The following is an 18,789-nucleotide window of genomic DNA, read 5'->3' as shown; positions in this document are numbered from 1 at the left end:
TACATAACTGTATGTACTCCTCGAGGTATAATTACTCAGACACGTTACAGCGTACCTTCTTCGTTCCCTGATGGCTGATGTTGATCGTTGACGTTTATAATGAAAGAATTTCGTCAACGGCGCCATCTGGATCCTTGTTGAAAACTTAAAATAGCCGCAACAGCACCATTAAGCTCATCACCCAGAGTAGCTCTTGTTGCTGAGTCGTGGAGGAATTATTATCATCAACGACATAAACTATACCAGTTCCGGTCTTCAGGTGGTCCAGGCACTCGAACTCGCAACATCGCTTTCCAACACGGAATTTCTTGCATGTCTGTAGTAAAAAGAAATCGATCAATTGTACAGATCAATCGTCACTCGACTGCTCGAGAATTCAGATCATCCAGAGAATAGAATAGAGACGTGGAAAAATGTAGTGCGATCATCGCAGTGGGAGGAAATAGGGGGATAGGGACCAAATGAATGAACGAGATGTTAAGGACAACTGACGATAAGTTCTTCTTTTGTCGAGAATTGCATGTTTGTGAATGGTTTGTGGGTGGTTAGGTGGAGAGAATTGAAGAGTTTGGAGGTGACTGGAGGAGTGTTTTGGGCAAGGTAGATTGCAGAATGGTTGCGGTAGCATTGTGTTAATTATGGGTTTGTACATGTAATCTTTGTATGTATCACTACATACAACCTAACGTATATTTTTAATAATACATCAGAGTTTTAGTTATTTCATAGCTATGAATTTTATACTCTATAATCTTGACGCTTTATTTCACAGAAGCGTTTGAATATCCATAAAAATTAAATGAACCAATGTATTCATTATCTTATAGAGAATCTTCTCTATAATCTATCTATATTATATATCTATAATATATCTATAATATATCTATATTATTTTTAATTATGTTCCAATTATTTATCATGATCCTGATTTCCTTATTCTGAAAATTTGAAAGGAAGTTTTGTAGTTTGATACTTTCAGCGACAAAGGGTCAATATTGCTTTAGTATATTTCGTCACATATACATGTATATCTATATGTCGGAGATGAAAGGACACCGGTACCTTTGGATAGCCCCGCAACATTGCAATCTAAAGTCTACTATAACTGTAACTAAACTATTGTAGTTATTCAATCCAATTGTAATTTTTCGAGATTAGTGACGGTGAGCTTTGGCTCGAGGTGACAGTCTGTCGCCCAACGTAGCCGCGGTCAAGGGATGAACGCTTTGCCTAACAACAGGTATCGAGTAATTCTATAGCTCTCCTTAAAAGAAATATTCGTGGCGACACGCGACAATAAACATTCCAACGGTTTCTGTCCCGTGGCTCGCCACACGCAGACCCTATTCTTCGAGTAAGATGATTGCCAGATGTCGATGCGTCTCCGCAGTACATGTTCGGCTAGCCCGAGGGCCCGTTATAAATCTTAAGATTTAGTCAACTAAAGTCCTTGAAACAGACAAACAGTCTTTGTCCCAACTACGGGAAGATAGGGGAAACATATTTTTCAACGAGCGGCGTCTCCCACTAGCAACTTTCCCTCGAGGGCGGCTAGCATCTTTTTCTAACCACCGATATGGAGATTGACCAATTAGCAGCAACGCCAATTTCCCTTACTTTCTGAACGAAGGCTTTTCTCGACGAATCCGATGATCTCGTGTCCTTAGACACACCCCATTATAGTTTTCCTCTGTGGCATCATCGGGACGGGAAAGGCATTCTCTCGCTCGCGATCTCACTGATGAAAGGAGTAACTCTTTACGACCAGTGAATATTACGCGTCCGACTTAGATTTTGTGAGTACGTTCATCTATCATCCCGTCGACCGCGGATTCGTTATTGAACCTAGGATCATTGTCATTAGTTTCTCGAGTACCTAACTACCACGGTTACTTGTCCGGTTCTATAATAATCGTATTTGCACTAGTCAATGTCTTCTCTATTGCGTAACGACGACGCGTAACCCAAACGAAGATTCGTTTCACGCCCCTAACCCTAATTCTAATGTCCGCTCCGACATATATATGTAATATCGTGATATAATGTGTTTACAAAGAGTGGACAATAGAGATGTTAATCAGACAGAAAAAGACGATTGTTGTTCAACCTGAACTATTCACGCCAAACGCACAGAAAACAGCGCAATCCACACTCTCTCGGCAACGCCACTCGCAACCTCTGTCTCCGCTCGACTCGCACTCTGCTTTTCTAATCACACTCTGTTTTTCGACTGACTCATCGTTCCTTTGTCTTTTTCTTAGCCCCACCACGCACGTGCTCCGCAACCGCTCGTAGTCAAAGTCACGTAGGCCCTTTTTGCGTAACCTATTCGACCGAAAGACCGACGATACATTGTTGGGCCTGTCGGTGCTTCGACTTTCTGGCGACATTGTTTATAGTTCGCCCGATATTTCTTAGGCCTTTCGTCCACGATACTACATATATATATATATATATATATATATATATATATAAAACATATAAAATATATATATATATATAAATATTGTATATAAAACAAAATACATCTAAAAAATAATAATAATAAGGAACCTCTGATGGAAATGCCTCCGCAAACATTGTCCGAACGACGATCACCGAAGCCTAGGGAAACAACAAAAAAGGAAAAAACATTAAAATCGCAAAAACAACCATAATATGCGAATATCCAAACTTACGAAAAATAACTCGAAGAAGGGAGAGCAGCGGAATTGCGCGTGTTGCCCGAGCAAACATCGAGGTGATAATGATGCTGCAGCCGCCGGCCCTTGCACGCGCCGAAGAAACACGGGTAATTCCCACGGTACAAAACATAGAAGTTTCTCGCGGAAAAGACTAGATCAGCATGGAATGCTTCAAGCCTCCTAGACGCTAGCTCAGCAGAAGCACAGGACCGATAAAAACTAAGTCGAAATACGGAATTTACATTTTGTCACGTACGATTCCAAGAAACCCAAACTGCAACATCCCGATTCCCACGGAAGCGTACCCCCAGTGGACCACCACCCCGTGGGGGATGGCATTATAAATAAGCGAAGCAACATAGAGCAGCGCTCATTATTATTCTGGTGAACATTCTTATTACGCTCATTATATTTTGTGTTCATTGTTATTACGGATCATTCGTATTACGTTTATTATCCTTGCGTTCATTATTATAGTGATCATTGTTATTACCGTTCATTATTCTTGTGCTCATTATATTTTGTGTTCATTGTTACTACGTTCGTTATTGCGCTCATCATTGCGTTTAGAAATTTTGTATAGTATTTTGCGTTTCGGGGTCTTTTTTTTCGGTCAAGAAAAGAGAACCGCGACTAAGTAAAAGAAAGATTTTATCTTTGAAGTCCTCATTTCATCGCTTAGACAGAAACGCGCATTGTAATTGCGGTATTAATCCAGTTAGTAAATTGTTCAGTCTGTATCGAAATAGATAAATAAAGTAAAAGTTGATAGTAAACTATATTCGAGTTCAAGTAATAAACCCAACAAAAACTTCGACGACCACCGGAGCAGCTGAGGTAATGGCACCAGACAGCACCTACTCCTCAAGGTAAGAAAATTAATTTTGAAAATTTCTTCTTCTCTGATAATCTCGTTGCCCTCGAGAATCGAATTAGAACTTCCTATCATCGATCTCGTTTTATTTTCGTGAACGGTTTTGAAGATAGAATCATTGTTTAAACTTTAAACAAAGGAGTTGTCCGCTGTGTCGGCTTGTGCGAACCGTATTTTCAGCTACTGAAACACCCACTGATCTTCGCATTCCTCCTCCCATTGTTGGCAAAATATTGTCCGTCTTTGAGCAATTGCGAAATCACACAAGTCCCGCACAGAGAGGACCATTAAATACATCGTCGGGGTCAATCGAAAATTAAGAGCAATACCGGCATTGCTATTAACCGATATTCTTGCCATCATTGCATGCGATTGTAAGAGAGAAATAGCAGAACGATTTCCCTTCGAAACTTTAACCAAAGGATCGTTCGCTGTGTTGGCTTGTGCAAACGGTGTTTTCGATTATCGAAAACACCCATCGATCTTCGCATTCCTCCTCCCACTGTTGGTAAAATATTACCCGTCTTTGGGCAAGGCTTGCGAAATCACACGAGTCCCACACAGAGAGGATCGTTAGAATCATCCTCGATTATTAAACTCAAAAGGCAAGAAAATCATGGTAACAGAATCCATCGTAGTAAATGAATTGAGTTTCGGTTCTAACGGCAAACTACTACAGCGAAATTAAAAGAGAAGAAGAAGTCAAACGTAAAAATAAATTTATATAAAACAACGAAAAATCTCACATTCCTATCCAATCCAGCAACGCTAAAATATATATATCCGGCTAATAAAATATATATAAAGGTAATAATCTAAGCAATTCTACATTCAAATAAAAATCCGTTTAACGAGGACAAATATTTATTGTTCCCAGCTTTAATCCTCTCCCGTGCCAATATCCCTGCACATAGCAGGTTAGCCGAAAAGTGGAAATCGTTCACCAGTTGCATTAAGCGTCAGTTAACGCTACCCATTAAACGAAAAAAAATAATAAAAAATAAAATATTTTGAAATAGTCCTTAGACTATTTCTGGTGGCAGCAACTACCGTATTAATTAGAAATCTAAATCAGTATTACATACACAATAATATCAATTCAGTTTATTTCCCTTCAGATTAAATTCAAACTCAAACGAAAAAAAAAATTTTTCAGTAAAATTTAAACTTAAGATTTGATCGATTTAAACAAACAAATTGATACGTAACATTAGAGATTTAAATTTTTGGTGGCAGCGGTGGGATCCGCTTCACGGAGGATTAAAGTTGGTTTAAACGGTTCGATTCGCTCCACAAAGAATTAAAGTTGTTACGATTATCGATAAAATATATACCTAAGAAATAATGTCGACTAAATTAGAATCGTTGGACAAAGACATGATCTTGATGTTGTCGGAAAAACTTAAAGCATGGGATGCGAATTTTCGCGACATGAGTACAACAATGAATAAATTACAAGACGATGTGCGTTCACTGAAAATAAAAAAAGAAATCAAGACACCCGTATCATCGCCGATAATTTCCCAAGCGACAATACCGATAGAAGTTAATCCCCAACCAATTAAGTTAAAAGATGCAATAGAGACAGTACCAGTGTTCGACGGACATCGACCCTCGGTATTTCGATTTTTAAGAGCATGCGAGCGCGCACGAAACATGGTTCCTAGGCATCAAGAATCTCAGTTAGTAAAATTATTAACGAATAAGCTTCGCGGACACGCATTTCTCGCCATAGAAGACACAGAAGTAATAAGTTTAAACGATTTCGGGAATAAATTAAAAGATATGTTCGGTCCGGGAAAAACGGTTAACGAATATAAAGGGGAATTAGCTACAATATTTCAACGACCAGGAGAAGATATTTTGGACTACATAGGACGCGTCAAAGATCTCAGACTGGCGATAATGAACGGGGAAAGGTACGAGTACGGCACCGTATTTCAAGATAGGATAGATCGAGACACGAGGGAAGCTTTCGTTAAGGGGCTTCCAAACGAGGTGTATTTACAAATAAAGATAACAGGATACCAATCCTTGGACGATGCGTACCGCCAAGCCGTGAAAGCAACACGAGAACTAAAACAAGTGAACAATAGAATTTGATACCAACATTCGACACTTTCGAATAATTATAACCGAAACAACCGCCAGAACTGGAGATTTGTACCGCCGTCGCGGAAACATCTAAACAACCCGGGAATAGAAGAAAATGTTAGAAAAGAAGCAAGAGCAATAATTTGGGAAGAAAAATGCATAAATAAATACCTCGATAGAGATCTAAATCAAAAGAGAGATGCTGATCATTTCAACCAATCAACTTTTCAATGCAAACACCATTCCGTTGCTGTGATAAGGGATAATGTCACGTTAAATAATAAGAGGACGCACGGTGCCATAGACAGGATCATGAGTGAGAAATTTCCTGAGTTACCAAACAAGATAAATAATATTAGTGCCAAAGAACTTTCAGACGAAGCAGAAACTAGGAAATTGAACGACGAGACGACAGGCAATGCTTATCCACTGCATAATATCACAGAGATATTGGACCCGTTGGGAAGTGCGAATTGCCTCTCCACGTTCGACTTGGCAAAGATACAAAAGCAAGACTCCACGAATTTCGTGAATGTCTCAACCATAATAGGAAAAGAGATAGCGAGTGTATCTCACTCAAAAACTTCTATAAAACCATCAGAAGGAAACTTTATCGAACTCAAAGCCAAATCATTAAATTGCAAGGAAGATCACACTATAGAAAATAAAAATATAGCTATCCCTAAATCCAAAACAGAATCTATAAGCAAAAAGGTTTGTAATAAAAATTCAAAGAATAATTCCAAATCTACCAAAAATATTCCTAAACGTTCCATACAAATAAATAATAATTTAATTATAATAAGCACTTCCAGTGAAACTATTCATCCTGAAAAGGTAGAGAAAAATAAAGGTGTTGTGAATAAAGTAAATAAAGAAGGAAAAAGGGTAACTAAGGAAAAGGATTCTAAACATTTTCAAGCTGAAGAAACGCAAATTCAACGAGCCCAAAGAAATCAAAAGGGAGAAAATAGGGAATCACCAGTTGAAGATATATATAAAAACTTGAATACGCTAGCCATTGGATTATAATTGGATTAAAAATACTTTATTGGTTACTACATCTAATATTTGACGTAGGTAACATAGTAGGTAGTGCCGATCTTATGATTCCCCCAGGAAAATATAGATGGTATCACGCTATACTATATACAAAATATTTTTGGGTTAATATGGCTGCGGCACTTTCAAAAATTTGTATTTTGAATGCTATTAGCAAGCAATTGGATAATTGGATCGATGTCAGTAAACTTGCGTCTTGGCGCAAAATAAAAACTAAAATGAAGGAAAGGAACGAAATTCTCCCCGCACGAATTAGTTTTGAACATCTAGCCAGAGAACCTACTGGTGAAGTAATAATCGAAGAGAACATGGAACCAACATACTCAGAATATCTCGAAGATCTGTTCAATAAAATTTACACCGTACAACGAATGGCAAGAGAAAATTTGATAAAATCCAAACTAAGATCAAAGGAATATTACGATCGACGAATCAACCCTCAAGATTTTAAAATAGGAGATTCGATATATTTACTAAAAGAACCTAGTAAAGGAAAATTCTCCGATCAATATACTGGACCACACAAAGTGCTAGAAATCTTGCAGAACCAAAACGTCAAGATTGAAGTAAAAAGGGATTCCGCGAACGGTGCACTTAAACAAGTTAAAACTAGCGCATAATCGAAATAAACAATGAATAAAGTGATTTCAGTGGGCAACGTAGTGCAGTAGTGTATGTTGTAGTGCTGTTCGTCGAATGACACAGATAGCGAAAACATAAAAGAAAAGAAAAGGAAAATTATTATATGTGCTTCAATTATTGTTTAAATATAAAACGTGTTAACTCAATGAATAATTAACTAGTAAAAGTGAAAGTTACCTTGTGAACAAGTGATCAACATACAAGAAAGTGTACGTGTAAGTATAGGTTATGGATCGTTGTTCGTGGTACATAATGTACGACAGCTACCTAAAATAAGTGAATAAATTAGTTTCAATCGTCTCAGTGCAAAATACAAGGTTACTAAATGTTATAACTATATTGTGGATAAATCAAAAGGAGGTGTGACACTGTTCGTCGAATAATACAGATAGCGAACACCTAAAAAGAAAAAAAAGAAAATTATCATGTGTACTCCAATCATTGTTTGAATATAAAACGTGTTGATTCAATAAATAATTAAAAGAGTGAAAGTGAAAGTTACCTTGTGAACAAGTAATCATCATACGAGAAGGTTTACGTGCAAAATAGGTTATGGCTCCCTGTTTACGGAACACCATGTACAACAGCCAGCTGAAAAATAAATGAACAAATTAACTTCAATTGCCTTAATGCAAAATACAACAGTACTAAATGTTATAACAATACTGTGGAAACATGGCACTGTTCGTTGAATAACACAGATAGCGGAAGCTTGAAAAGAAAAGGTTTATTATGAGTGCTCCAATTACTGTTTGAACGTAAAACGTGTTAGTTCAACGAATAACTAAAAGAGTGAAAGTGCAACCTACCTCGTGAACAATTAATCACTATACAAGGAAGTGTACATGCATGAATTTCGCAGGTTAATAAGAAGAAATAAAATAGCTGATAAAGTATAGAAAGCGGTTAAAAAATAATCAAGATAGATTAATTGAGAGTTAGTAATAAATATAACCGCAGTAAAAGGATATTTTGTTATGCATTAATCTACGTAGTATTGTTATGTTATTTTGTAATGCCCAATAGCGGTCGCACATACGCACATACGATGGAAGGCAGCCGTAGTAGAAGGCAGCCGTAGTAAGTATCCAAGGCATATCAAAGAATCGGATGATGTTGTGGGAACGATCCAGGTAAGTGACGCAGCATCGAAAGAGCAGAATCTGAAGAATTACAGACAATGTTAATCTAACAAATAAATTTTAATCATTAATAAGGGAACTAATTCATATCATGCATAAAATAATAACAAATAGCAAGTACAAGCAATAATAAATTAATAGGGAAAATAAGAAAAGTCAATAAACACAGAAATAGGTTAGAAATTAATCAAGATAGACTAACTAAATATTAACAACAAGACATGACTGAACTCGGTGCAAAGGAATAAAGTTATGCTACACGAAAATAACTGGTAACACAATACACAAAACATTAACTAAATTAAACAAGACTTACATAAATGCAAGTCACGTATAATCAAAACAATGACTATTGAAATTCGGTAACAATACAATCCATGCTATCACATTAAAGTAGCACACGGTATTGACACAGACAATATCATGAAATACAAAACAATATTACAAAACACTACTAAATAAAATTATAATGATTAACAATTAATTAGCTATTTCAACAACACGTTACTGTTGACATTAAACCAACGCCATACCAAAGAGACACGCGAGCGGCCATGTTGAAAAATTCGTCGCACATACAAATAATAGCCAATGCAATGTAATACAGCATCATAATAGCAATGTTAGGTACTAATAAAAAAAAAACAAACAAAAAAAGAGAGAGATAAGGAAAATATATATATAATAAATAACAATTAACATAATCATAACATATTATACATATTATATTATATACAGGGATACAGTCTTCGTACAAAGGAACAGGTCCGAACGAAGCTTATAAAAAAAAAAAAAAAAAAATAAATAATATATATATACATTAACTATTTTTGTATGTGTCTGCAGAACGGATGGCGAATTCATCAACCATTCTCTGAACGACGGATGGAAGTACATGTAGGTGTTGTCCAGACGTTTCACGAGGAATCCAGAGAGCATTTTGAATCTCTGCAGAAAATCCTCCCATGCATGATCGTTACAATAATCTGACTCATCTCGAAAGAAATTTTTTTAGTCCAAGGAATAGCAATCCGCACCGTAGAACTGTAAGGCACCTGTAAGCCACCCACGAAACCAAATACTTTTGCTATCCACCTGTAAACAAACAACATTTATAACTATACATATAATTCTCACTTATATCAACCAATATATATATATACACGCATGTTGTAAAGTAGGCGATATTTATAACACTCACTTCCATTGATAATGCAAGTGACTCATAAAAATAAGCCGTCGTATTTACCATTACACGCACATATATGTCGGATCGGCATTGGAAATGGGGTTGTGGGCGTCAAATGAATCTTCTCGAGGATTAGCCATTGATACGGTACACACAGGCGTAGTTTATTACAATGATAGAATTATTACAGTCTTAACAATTGATCACGGCGGTTCGGCACTCGCGACACTAGTGACGATGCTCTCGGGCTCAATAACGAATCCGCGGTCAACGGGATGACAACAGAACGTACTCACAAAGTCTAAGTCTGAGAATAATCACTGATCGCGAAGGCGTTACTCTTGGATCGATGAGATCGCGAGCGAGAATGCCTTTCCCGTCCCGATGATGCCACACAGGAAAACTATAACGGGGTGTGTCTAAGGATACGAGATCATCGGATTCGTCGAGAAAAGCCTTCGTTCAGAAAGTATTGCTGCTAATTGGTTAATCTCCATATCGGTGGTTAGAAAAGGATGCTAGCCGCCCTCGAGGGAAAGTTGCTAGTGGGAGACGCCGCTCGTTGAAAAATATGTCTCCCCTATCTTCCCGTAGTTGGGACAAAGACCGTTTGTCTGTTTGAAGGACTTTAGTTAACTAAACCTTAAGATTTATAACGGGCCCTCGGGCTAGCCGAACATGTACTGCGGAGACGCATCGACATCTGGCAATCATCTTACTCGAAGAATAGGGTCTGCACGTGGCGAGCCACGGGACAGAAACCGTTGGAATGTTTACTGTCGCGTGTCGCCACAAATATTTCTTTTAAGGAGAGCTATAGAATTACTTCATACCTTTGTTAGGCAAAGCGTTCATCCCGTGACCGCGGCTACGTTCGGCGACTGACTGTCGCCTCGAGCCCAAGCTCATTATCACAATTCTCGAATAATTACAATCGGGTTGAATAACTACAATTGTTCAATTACAGCTATAGTAGACTCTAGGTTACAATGTTGCGGGATTATCCAAAATTCCAAAGGCTCCGGTGTTCTTTCATCTCCGACACGGCCATCCTGACTATCACACGTCCTCGTGTGTAACTAAAATATCGTATTTCTTACATTAGATTCGATATAACTGACATTATTTGCGATTTAACTAAATGTCCAAGTAAGTCAAGGGTCCAGTGCAATAACAAAGTTTCGTTCGGAGGTTTGACAACAGAAAAATAAAAGAGAATAGGAATTTGTGATGTTATAATTTGTATTCAAAGTGTTAGGTGCGTTCTGTGAGTCGCCAGTCAGACCGTAATGACACAACAGATCATTTTCGATTTCGTACACCGGTGAACCTCAGTTTGTTGGGTCATATTGCCACGTTGGGTGCATTACACCCAGAAAACGTAAGCCCACTCAACGGGTTACAACAAAAGCACGTAACCCCACTCAACGGGTTACAACAAAAGCACGTAACCCCACTCAACGGGTTACAACAAAAGCACGTAACCCCACTCAACGGGTTACAACAAAAGCACGTAACCCCACTCAACGGGTTACAACAAAAGCACGTAACCCCACTCAACGGGTTACAACAAAAAGCACATCAACCCACTCAACGGGTTACAACAAAAACACATCAACCCACTCAACGGGTTACAACAGAAACACATCAACCCACTCAACGGGTTACAACAAAAACGCATCAACCCACTCAACGGGTTACAACAATAGCACATAAAACCACTCGGTGTATTACTATGACCACAACGCAGTGTTAATGATCCTCTGAGGTCAGTGTACTTGCATCGTTATTATCACCGCCGTTGTCATCACCGCAGACGTCTAACTCAGCAGGGACGCAACTTTCTGGCATTTTTCTCAGTCTGTCGTGTCTGTCCTTATATGATCGTTTGCCGTCTAAGGTTTTTAGGGTATATCTATCTCCTTCCAAAATCTCGGCTATTACGAATGGACCCCTGAATTTCGGATCTAACTTCGTCTGGTTTCTTTCCTCGTTTTTACGTAACACGAAATCGCCAAGGTTGAACCTAACTATTTTAGCTTTGTTTTTGTCGAACCTATCCTTATCGTATTTGGCGCTTGCTTCTATATTCTTTATCGCCTGCTGTCTTACATGGGAGATATTTACCTCTCTTTCTTCGATACTGTCGGGTAGGGATAAGCCGTAGGGTCTCGCTGTTTTACCGATTAGTAGTTCCAACGGGCTTGACTTAGTCACGCGGTTGGTGGTACAATTTAAGGCCAGTTGTATTTCCCCGATCGCGTCTTGCCAGGACCGCCCGGTGGTTTCTATTGTTGTGAACATGTTTTTTAGCGTACTCATAATACGCTCTACCTGCCCGTTGGCCCTACTAGCTCCGGTCGCAATTAAATGGAGTTTAATGTGTTTATCTTGACAAAAGTCTCGAAATTCTTTGCCCGTAAAACATCTTCCCTGATCCGCTATTATCCGGCAGGGACTGCCGAACAAAAATATAGCGGACTTAAGCGCTTTAATGGTGTTAATGGAGTCTAACTTACGGGTATGGTGCAAGTATACGAACTTGGTGAAGGCGTCGACCAACACAATGACGTATTCCTTCGAATCGTTTTTCCGCTTAGTTTGCTCGTTATGTCCATATGAACCGTATGCCAAGGTATACTGGTCTTAGGTATGGGGTGTAGTTCGGCTTGTACTCTACCCGAACTTGCCTTTGAAACTCGACAAGCATGACAGTTCTCTACGAATTTGCGAACATACTTCGCTATTCCTTCGAACCAGTAATACTCGTACAGTTTCTCAAGCGTTTTATCCCAACCTAAGTGCATAATGGACTGGTGCACATGGTTAATAACGGACCACCTAAACCCTCTCGGAACGATGGGCAGGCAGAGAGTTCTACCTTTTCTCTGTATTTTACTATGAAGGGTGCCGGACCGTAACTCATACGTATTCGCGACGTCTTCCGCGAGCTCTTCGTTCTGTAATTTATCGACGATCTCAGAAATTTGTGGGTCGCGACGTTGTTCCGCTAGTAGCCAATCGTCGAAGATTTCGGTTAGGTTAATTTCTTTCTCTACAATTTTGCTGAACGTACTGCGATCCAAGTCTACGGGATTTCGCGAAAAGAAATCTACGTGGGCCATTCGTTTACCTTCCCGGTACATAATGTCAAAGGTAAAAGTTTGCAGGTAAGCCCACCATCTGTAAACCGTGTCGTTCAAGTGTACCTTATTACTGGATGCTTTCAGGGAGTTGCAATCGGTGACAACGAGAAATTCTCGTCCGTGTAAATAATGACGGAAGTGCTTGACGGCGTTTACAACTGCTAACGTTTCCAATTCGTAGGAATGATACCTAGATTCCGCAGGGCTAGTCCTTTTGCTGTAATACTCCACTACTCGACTTTTTCCTTCGACCCTGTGCATTAGAATGGCTCCATATCCTTCCGAGCTAGCGTCCGTATGTAATTCTATGGGGTAATTGGGATCAAATATCATTAGCACCGGCACGTCGGTCAGAACGGAAATTACCTTTTGTCTTATCTGTTCGTGCCTATCCGTCCAAGGTATATTCTTGTTACTCGAGGTAAGTGCGTACAGGGGTTTCATTACTTGTGAAAATTTGGGAATAAAGCTCCGGAAATAAGAGGCCAAACCTATGAATTGCCTAAGTTGTGTGACGGTCGACGGTGCAGGTAGAGAACTCAAGGCTTGTATTTTACCCGGGTTTGGGCGGACTTCTCCGTTACGAATTACGTATCCCAAGTAGAGTACCGATGTCTTTAAAAAGGAGCATTTCGAAAAGTTAAAGGAGAATCCGGCTTTCACGAGGGTATCTAATACGGTGCTCACCCATTCTAGAGCTTGGTTTACTGAGTCGGCAATAATTAGGACGTCGTCCAAGTAAACAACAACGAACGAATACGCGAGGTCGCCTAAGGCGTTGAGAATGGCCCTCTGGAAAACGGATGGTGCATTTTTCAATCCGAACGGCATAGTCACGTACTCGTATTGCCCGTTGTAACGAACGCCGTATATTCCGTCGAATTAGGATGAATGGGAATTTGGTGGAATCCGCTGGCCATGTCCAGGCTAATGAAGTATCTCGCCTTCTGCAATCTCGCGATTTGGTCCGCGATGAGGGGTAGGGGATACCGGTCCGCGACCGTATTTTTATTTAATGCCCGAAAATCTACGCACAGTCTATCTGAGCCGTCTTTCTTCTTTACAAGTAAGATAGGGCTCGCGAACGGTGAGTTGCTCGGCCTCACGATTTTTGCTCTAATTAACTCGTCTATTCTCTCACGCACTATCCTACGCTCTTCTTCGCTAAGTCGGTAGGGACTTCTTTGCACGGTAACATTAGGATCGATTAACCGTATTTCCAACTGGCCCGTGCTTACGCGAGTACGTGGGAAGCCCGTAATGAATGAATCTTTGAATTTCTCGAGGACAGAAATTAACCGACTTTTATCATTACCAACCACGTCAGTGTCAACCGCATTGATATTGATCTCGTCCTCGGGGGTTTTACTACAGGCATTAATAGTCTTCGTTTTACAAATATCGACGCTATTCTGTGTAATAGTTACATCAAAACCCTGGCTTAAGATCTCGCGGCCAATCATGATATCATAATGCAGGTGACTATCGGCCAGAACGTGGAAGGTTATCTCCAATGTAAAACAGTTAATGCGTACCGTAGATAAGATCTGGGATGTGCTCTTAACGCAGGTGTTTCCTATTCCTCGCATAACTACTATATCTGTCGTTCTTCTACCGGAGAATTTCGGAGCGACAGATTCTCTAATTAATGAGCACTCGGCTCCGGAATCGAAGTAAAATGGGAACGACTCACCCAGATGACTTAAACTACCGGCTGGGGACTCCACCACGCAGGAGTTGACTTTACGCTCATCCTTGGGGCCTGGTCTACCGTCCCGTCGCGCCGGGCAGTTAGGTGCGATATGGCCTTCCGCATTACACCTGTAGCAAACCGCCTTGGACGGTGCGGCCGGTCGTTTTCCTTCCTGGCGTCGTGCATCCCTCTGCTGTTCGTTCTGCATCTTCTTGCGGCAGTCCTTTATTCTGTGTCCGAGGGTACCACGGTAATGACACCTCGTCTGGTGGCCCGATAACTAGCGTCGCTTAGCTTCGGGTTCCGCCGGTGCATATCTCGGCGAAAATGTCGACTCTTCTTCGTAACAGAAGGGTCGCATCTCGCTCAGGAATTGGTCCTCCGTTCTGATATCGCTCGTAAGGGCCAATCGTTTAAGACGTTGGTCGTGTGGAATTAATATGTAGAGAGTGACAGCGTTAAGTATTTCGTCTAGCGTAGAATGTTGCCACCGCGTCTGTAGGAGGGAACGGACACGGCCGGCAAACGCCCCCGTGGATTCGCCCGCTTCCCGCGGTTCCCCGGATACCTTGATTAACGATGAAGACGTCGTCTCTCGGCCACCGAACTGTGTAAGGAATCGTTCCTTAATTCCAGGCCAGGTAACTTCTCCGTTTCCCACCGTTCGCGCCAGCCAATGTGCTGCAGAACCCTGTAGAGAGTCACTTAAGGCAGAGTGTAGCGCGTCTTCTCGCAGGGGGTTGTTCTGTAGAGCCCTACTAACAGCCGCGCACCACGCGGCTGGGTCGGCGCCTGCGACTTCTGGGTTAAAATGTGGTAATTTGGTGATTCCCGTATTCGTTCGTTGCATTAGCGTATGAATTAGGTTGTTCATGACAGCGACCTGCCCTTCCAGCGTTAGCAACCGTTCTGATCCCACTTCTGATGTCGGATCGGCATTGGAAATGGGGTTGTGGGCGTCAAATGAATCTTCTCGAGGATTAGCCATTGATACGGTACACACAGGCGTAGTTTATTACAATGATAGAATTATTACAGTCTTAACAATTGATCACGGCGGTTCGGCACTCGCGACACTAGTGACGATGCTCTCGGGCTCAATAACGAATCCGCGGTCAACGCGGATGACAACAGAACGTACTCACAAAGTCTAAGTCTGAGAATAATCACTGATCGCGAAGGCGTTACTCTTGGATCGATGAGATCGCGAGCGAGAATGCCTTTCCCGTCCCGATGATGCCACACAGGAAAACTATAACGGGGTGTGTCTAAGGATACGAGATCATCGGATTCGTCGAGAAAAGCCTTCGTTCAGAAAGTATTGCTGCTAATTGGTTAATCTCCATATCGGTGGTTAGAAAAGGATGCTAGCCGCCCTCGAGGGAAAGTTGCTAGTGGGAGACGCCGCTCGTTGAAAAATATGTCTCCCCTATCTTCCCGTAGTTGGGACAAAGACCGTTTGTCTGTTTGAAGGACTTTAGTTAACTAAACCTTAAGATTTATAACGGGCCCTCGGGCTAGCCGAACATGTACTGCGGAGACGCATCGACATCTGGCAATCATCTTACTCGAAGAATAGGGTCTGCACGTGGCGAGCCACGGGACAGAAACCGTTGGAATGTTTACTGTCGCGTGTCGCCACAAATATTTCTTTTAAGGAGAGCTATAGAATTACTTCATACCTTTGTTAGGCAAAGCGTTCATCCCGTGACCGCGGCTACGTTCGGCGACTGACTGTCGCCTCGAGCCCAAGCTCATTATCACAATTCTCGAATAATTACAATCGGGTTGAATAACTACAATTGTTCAATTACAGCTATAGTAGACTCTAGGTTACAATGTTGCGGGATTATCCAAAATTCCAAAGGCTCCGGTGTTCTTTCATCTCCGACATATATATATATTCAAAGACAAGCTATATTTGTAATATCTATTCCTATTGATAATATATACTTATATATTCATAACAATAAAACAAATCTCATCTATACTACTTACCAATACGTATGCATATATGTATATAATTATAACCCAAGTAGCATTCATAATATTTATTTTCACTGATAACATGTACGTAAAACCTAAAATAAAACAAAGGTTTTAACAACAAGAAAAAAAAGAGAAAAAAATACATATAAATATAAAAATTTTCTTTTTCTATATATATATATATATTAATAATAATAAAAGGTTATTCTTATTTCTAATAAACTCGAAAGTAAAATGACAAATGACAACATTATACCATGATATACCGACACAAAGACGCACCACACAGAAGAAACTAATAGAGAACGCTTTAAGCTTGGCAAACTTACCGCCCGACGAATTTGCATACACCATAACCAAAACCCAGGACACATGGCTCTGATCACAGGAGAAGCGGTCCATATAGTCGAATGCATTCCGGTACAAGTAAAGGTACGACATACAACAGAATGCTACTCGGAGCTATCCGTTTGGCAAGGGAATCACACCACAGGAACTCCGCCCGGACGTGCGCCAAACGTGGCGATATTCAGCACCATCGTCGTTGGCCACGAGCGGAATATATACCCAAAAAGACCTCGACGCACTACGGGACCACGTCATGTTCCCGGCAGAAAAATCTGCAGTCTTGAACACATTGGCCAGAGGAGCGACAGGAAAAACAATCGTCCCTGGAACAGTAAACATCCTGGGAATGATGGACGAAAACACATTAACGACAATAGCGAAAAATACCGTATCAAGCTTATGGACTGGTTTCATGGAATTTGGAACTGTCAGTGCAGCAATATTTGGAATACTCGTAATGTTTAAATTAATCAAGACGATAATAGATATAGCCATATACGGATACCAGTTACGTGAAACTTACGGATGTGGAATCGCCCTATTAGGAGCAATATGCGGATCAGTCACCCACCTGCTCCTATACCTCAAAGGAAGACGAAATATCGATGATCAAACATCACAACCTCAAGGGATATCGATAACACCGGTAGTCACTCAACAACCAACGACATCTACGTCCGCCTTGAGCGAACTCAGAGACACCACCAGTCAAATTTCCTTTGGAAATTTGAACTCCAAGGGCGGGGGTGTCACGTCCCGCGCTCCGCACGCGCCGTAACAAGAACAAGAAAACCATTCTATACAAAACGCGCGAATAAGGATTTGAATGCACAAACGAACACACGGCGCTACGAAACTAAAGGAAGGATTAACAAAACGAGGGCGACTAATAGATCCAACCAATAAACAAAACACATATACACACAACTTTAAATAAACCTACCAATAACCGACTTGCAATTTGAAAACTTGTGGTTTAATATAATATAAATCCAACCAGTATAAAATAAAATAAATAGAACCAGCTGATGGATTGAACGAGTTACGAACCAAACAAATAAACCAGGAAATAAGAATAACTACAAAAGGGGAAATAATTGAAACGCCAGGAATACATGTATATATAAATATATTTTAATCAATCAACTTGGAGAGTTACATATAAGTATAAACATATATGCCAGACATGTAATAAACTAGTAAATATTAGAGACAGTACTTCCAATACTATGCAACAAATACAATATTATCAATTTATGAAATATAAGTATATATGAAGTCAAAAACTAATAGTCTAACGAATACATAAAACATACAATATTGTATTATTAAAGAAATAAAAGTTACATTGTCAGAAACATATATATATGTGTGCGCATTCTATCAAACAGTAATCTAAGATACATACTTAGCTAGCCTACATTCCGGTAAAGAGTTATAAAATAAGAACTACATTATGAAACATCCATGTCTATATATAAATATATATAATATAAATATATATAATCTATATTCTAAACTAAATTACTACTAACGTGTGCGCATTCTACATTATTAAATCAAATTAGTAATCTAAGATACATACTTAAAACTAGCCTACATTCCGGTAAAGAGTTATAAAATAAGAACTACATTACGAAACATGCATGTCTCTACATAAATATATAAATAATCTATATTCTAAACTAAACCACTACTAATAATCTACAAAAGAAATAGAACACACAACGCAACACTTGGGACTAAGCGACAACCTATCGGTAGGCCAAACGCTCAAAATAATTAACACCGCAACGACTTGAGGAATTCTATCATCAAACACAAGTATGTAAACACACATTAAACACACAATAATCTAGAAACAAAACCTTCAATACCATGTTGCCACAATACAAGATATATATGTATATATGAAATCAAATGATT

At 39.9% G+C, this 18,789-nt stretch overlaps 1 protein-coding gene and 1 long non-coding RNA gene across 5 annotated transcripts; one reads left to right on the top strand and one right to left on the bottom strand.

The window, feature by feature from the left end:
* Window positions 1-211: 211 nt before the first annotated feature.
* Window positions 212-9,153, bottom strand: LOC117240877. Of its 4 annotated transcripts, XM_033506891.1 has the most exons (5): window positions 9,007-9,153; window positions 8,404-8,519; window positions 7,859-7,947; window positions 7,534-7,623; window positions 212-316 (listed from the first exon to the last, which is right to left on the bottom strand). In XM_033506891.1, the coding sequence occupies exons 1-4, from the start codon at window positions 9,109-9,111 to the stop codon at window positions 7,583-7,585; spliced, it is 351 nt and encodes a 116-aa protein (XP_033362782.1). In that variant the 5' UTR covers window positions 9,112-9,153; the 3' UTR covers window positions 212-316; window positions 7,534-7,582. The 4 variants fall into 4 exon arrangements, 3 of the variants coding, with proteins under 3 accessions (XP_033362782.1, XP_033362780.1, XP_033362781.1); XM_033506889.1 differs by lacking the exon at window positions 7,534-7,623; XM_033506890.1 differs by lacking the exons at window positions 212-316; window positions 7,534-7,623 and adding an exon at window positions 7,675-7,755.
* A 59-nt stretch (window positions 9,154-9,212) lies between these two features.
* Window positions 9,213-9,628, top strand: LOC117240878. The gene is made up of 2 exons (XR_004494810.1): window positions 9,213-9,263; window positions 9,345-9,628. It is a non-coding gene; the product is annotated as an uncharacterized LOC117240878 (long non-coding RNA).
* Window positions 9,629-18,789: the final 9,161 nt, after the last annotated feature.

The sequence above is a fragment of the Bombus vosnesenskii genome, unplaced genomic scaffold (assembly GCF_011952255.1).
Source record: "Bombus vosnesenskii isolate JDL3184/JDL3185 unplaced genomic scaffold, Bvos_JDL3184-5_v1.1 scf7180000015044, whole genome shotgun sequence".
NCBI classification, from domain to species: Eukaryota; Metazoa; Arthropoda; class Insecta; order Hymenoptera; family Apidae; genus Bombus; species Bombus vosnesenskii.
The sequence above is the reverse complement of the archived record's forward strand: the minus strand, read 5'-3'. Positions and strand labels throughout refer to the sequence as shown.

Excerpts from the sequence above, each read along its gene's own strand:
- LOC117240877 (XM_033506889.1), bottom strand. The coding sequence starts at position 9,111 with ATGATGCTGTATTACATTGCATTGGCTATTATTTGTATGTGCGACGAA. Across the intron at positions 7,948-8,403 it reads TACTACGGCTGCCTTCCATC|CTGGCTGTTGTACATGGTGT; the intron begins GTATGTGCGTAT and ends TTTATTTTTCAG. Across the intron at positions 317-7,858 it reads GATGATTACTTGTTCACAAG|ACATGCAAGAAATTCCGTGT; the intron begins GTAACTTTCACT and ends TTTTTACTACAG.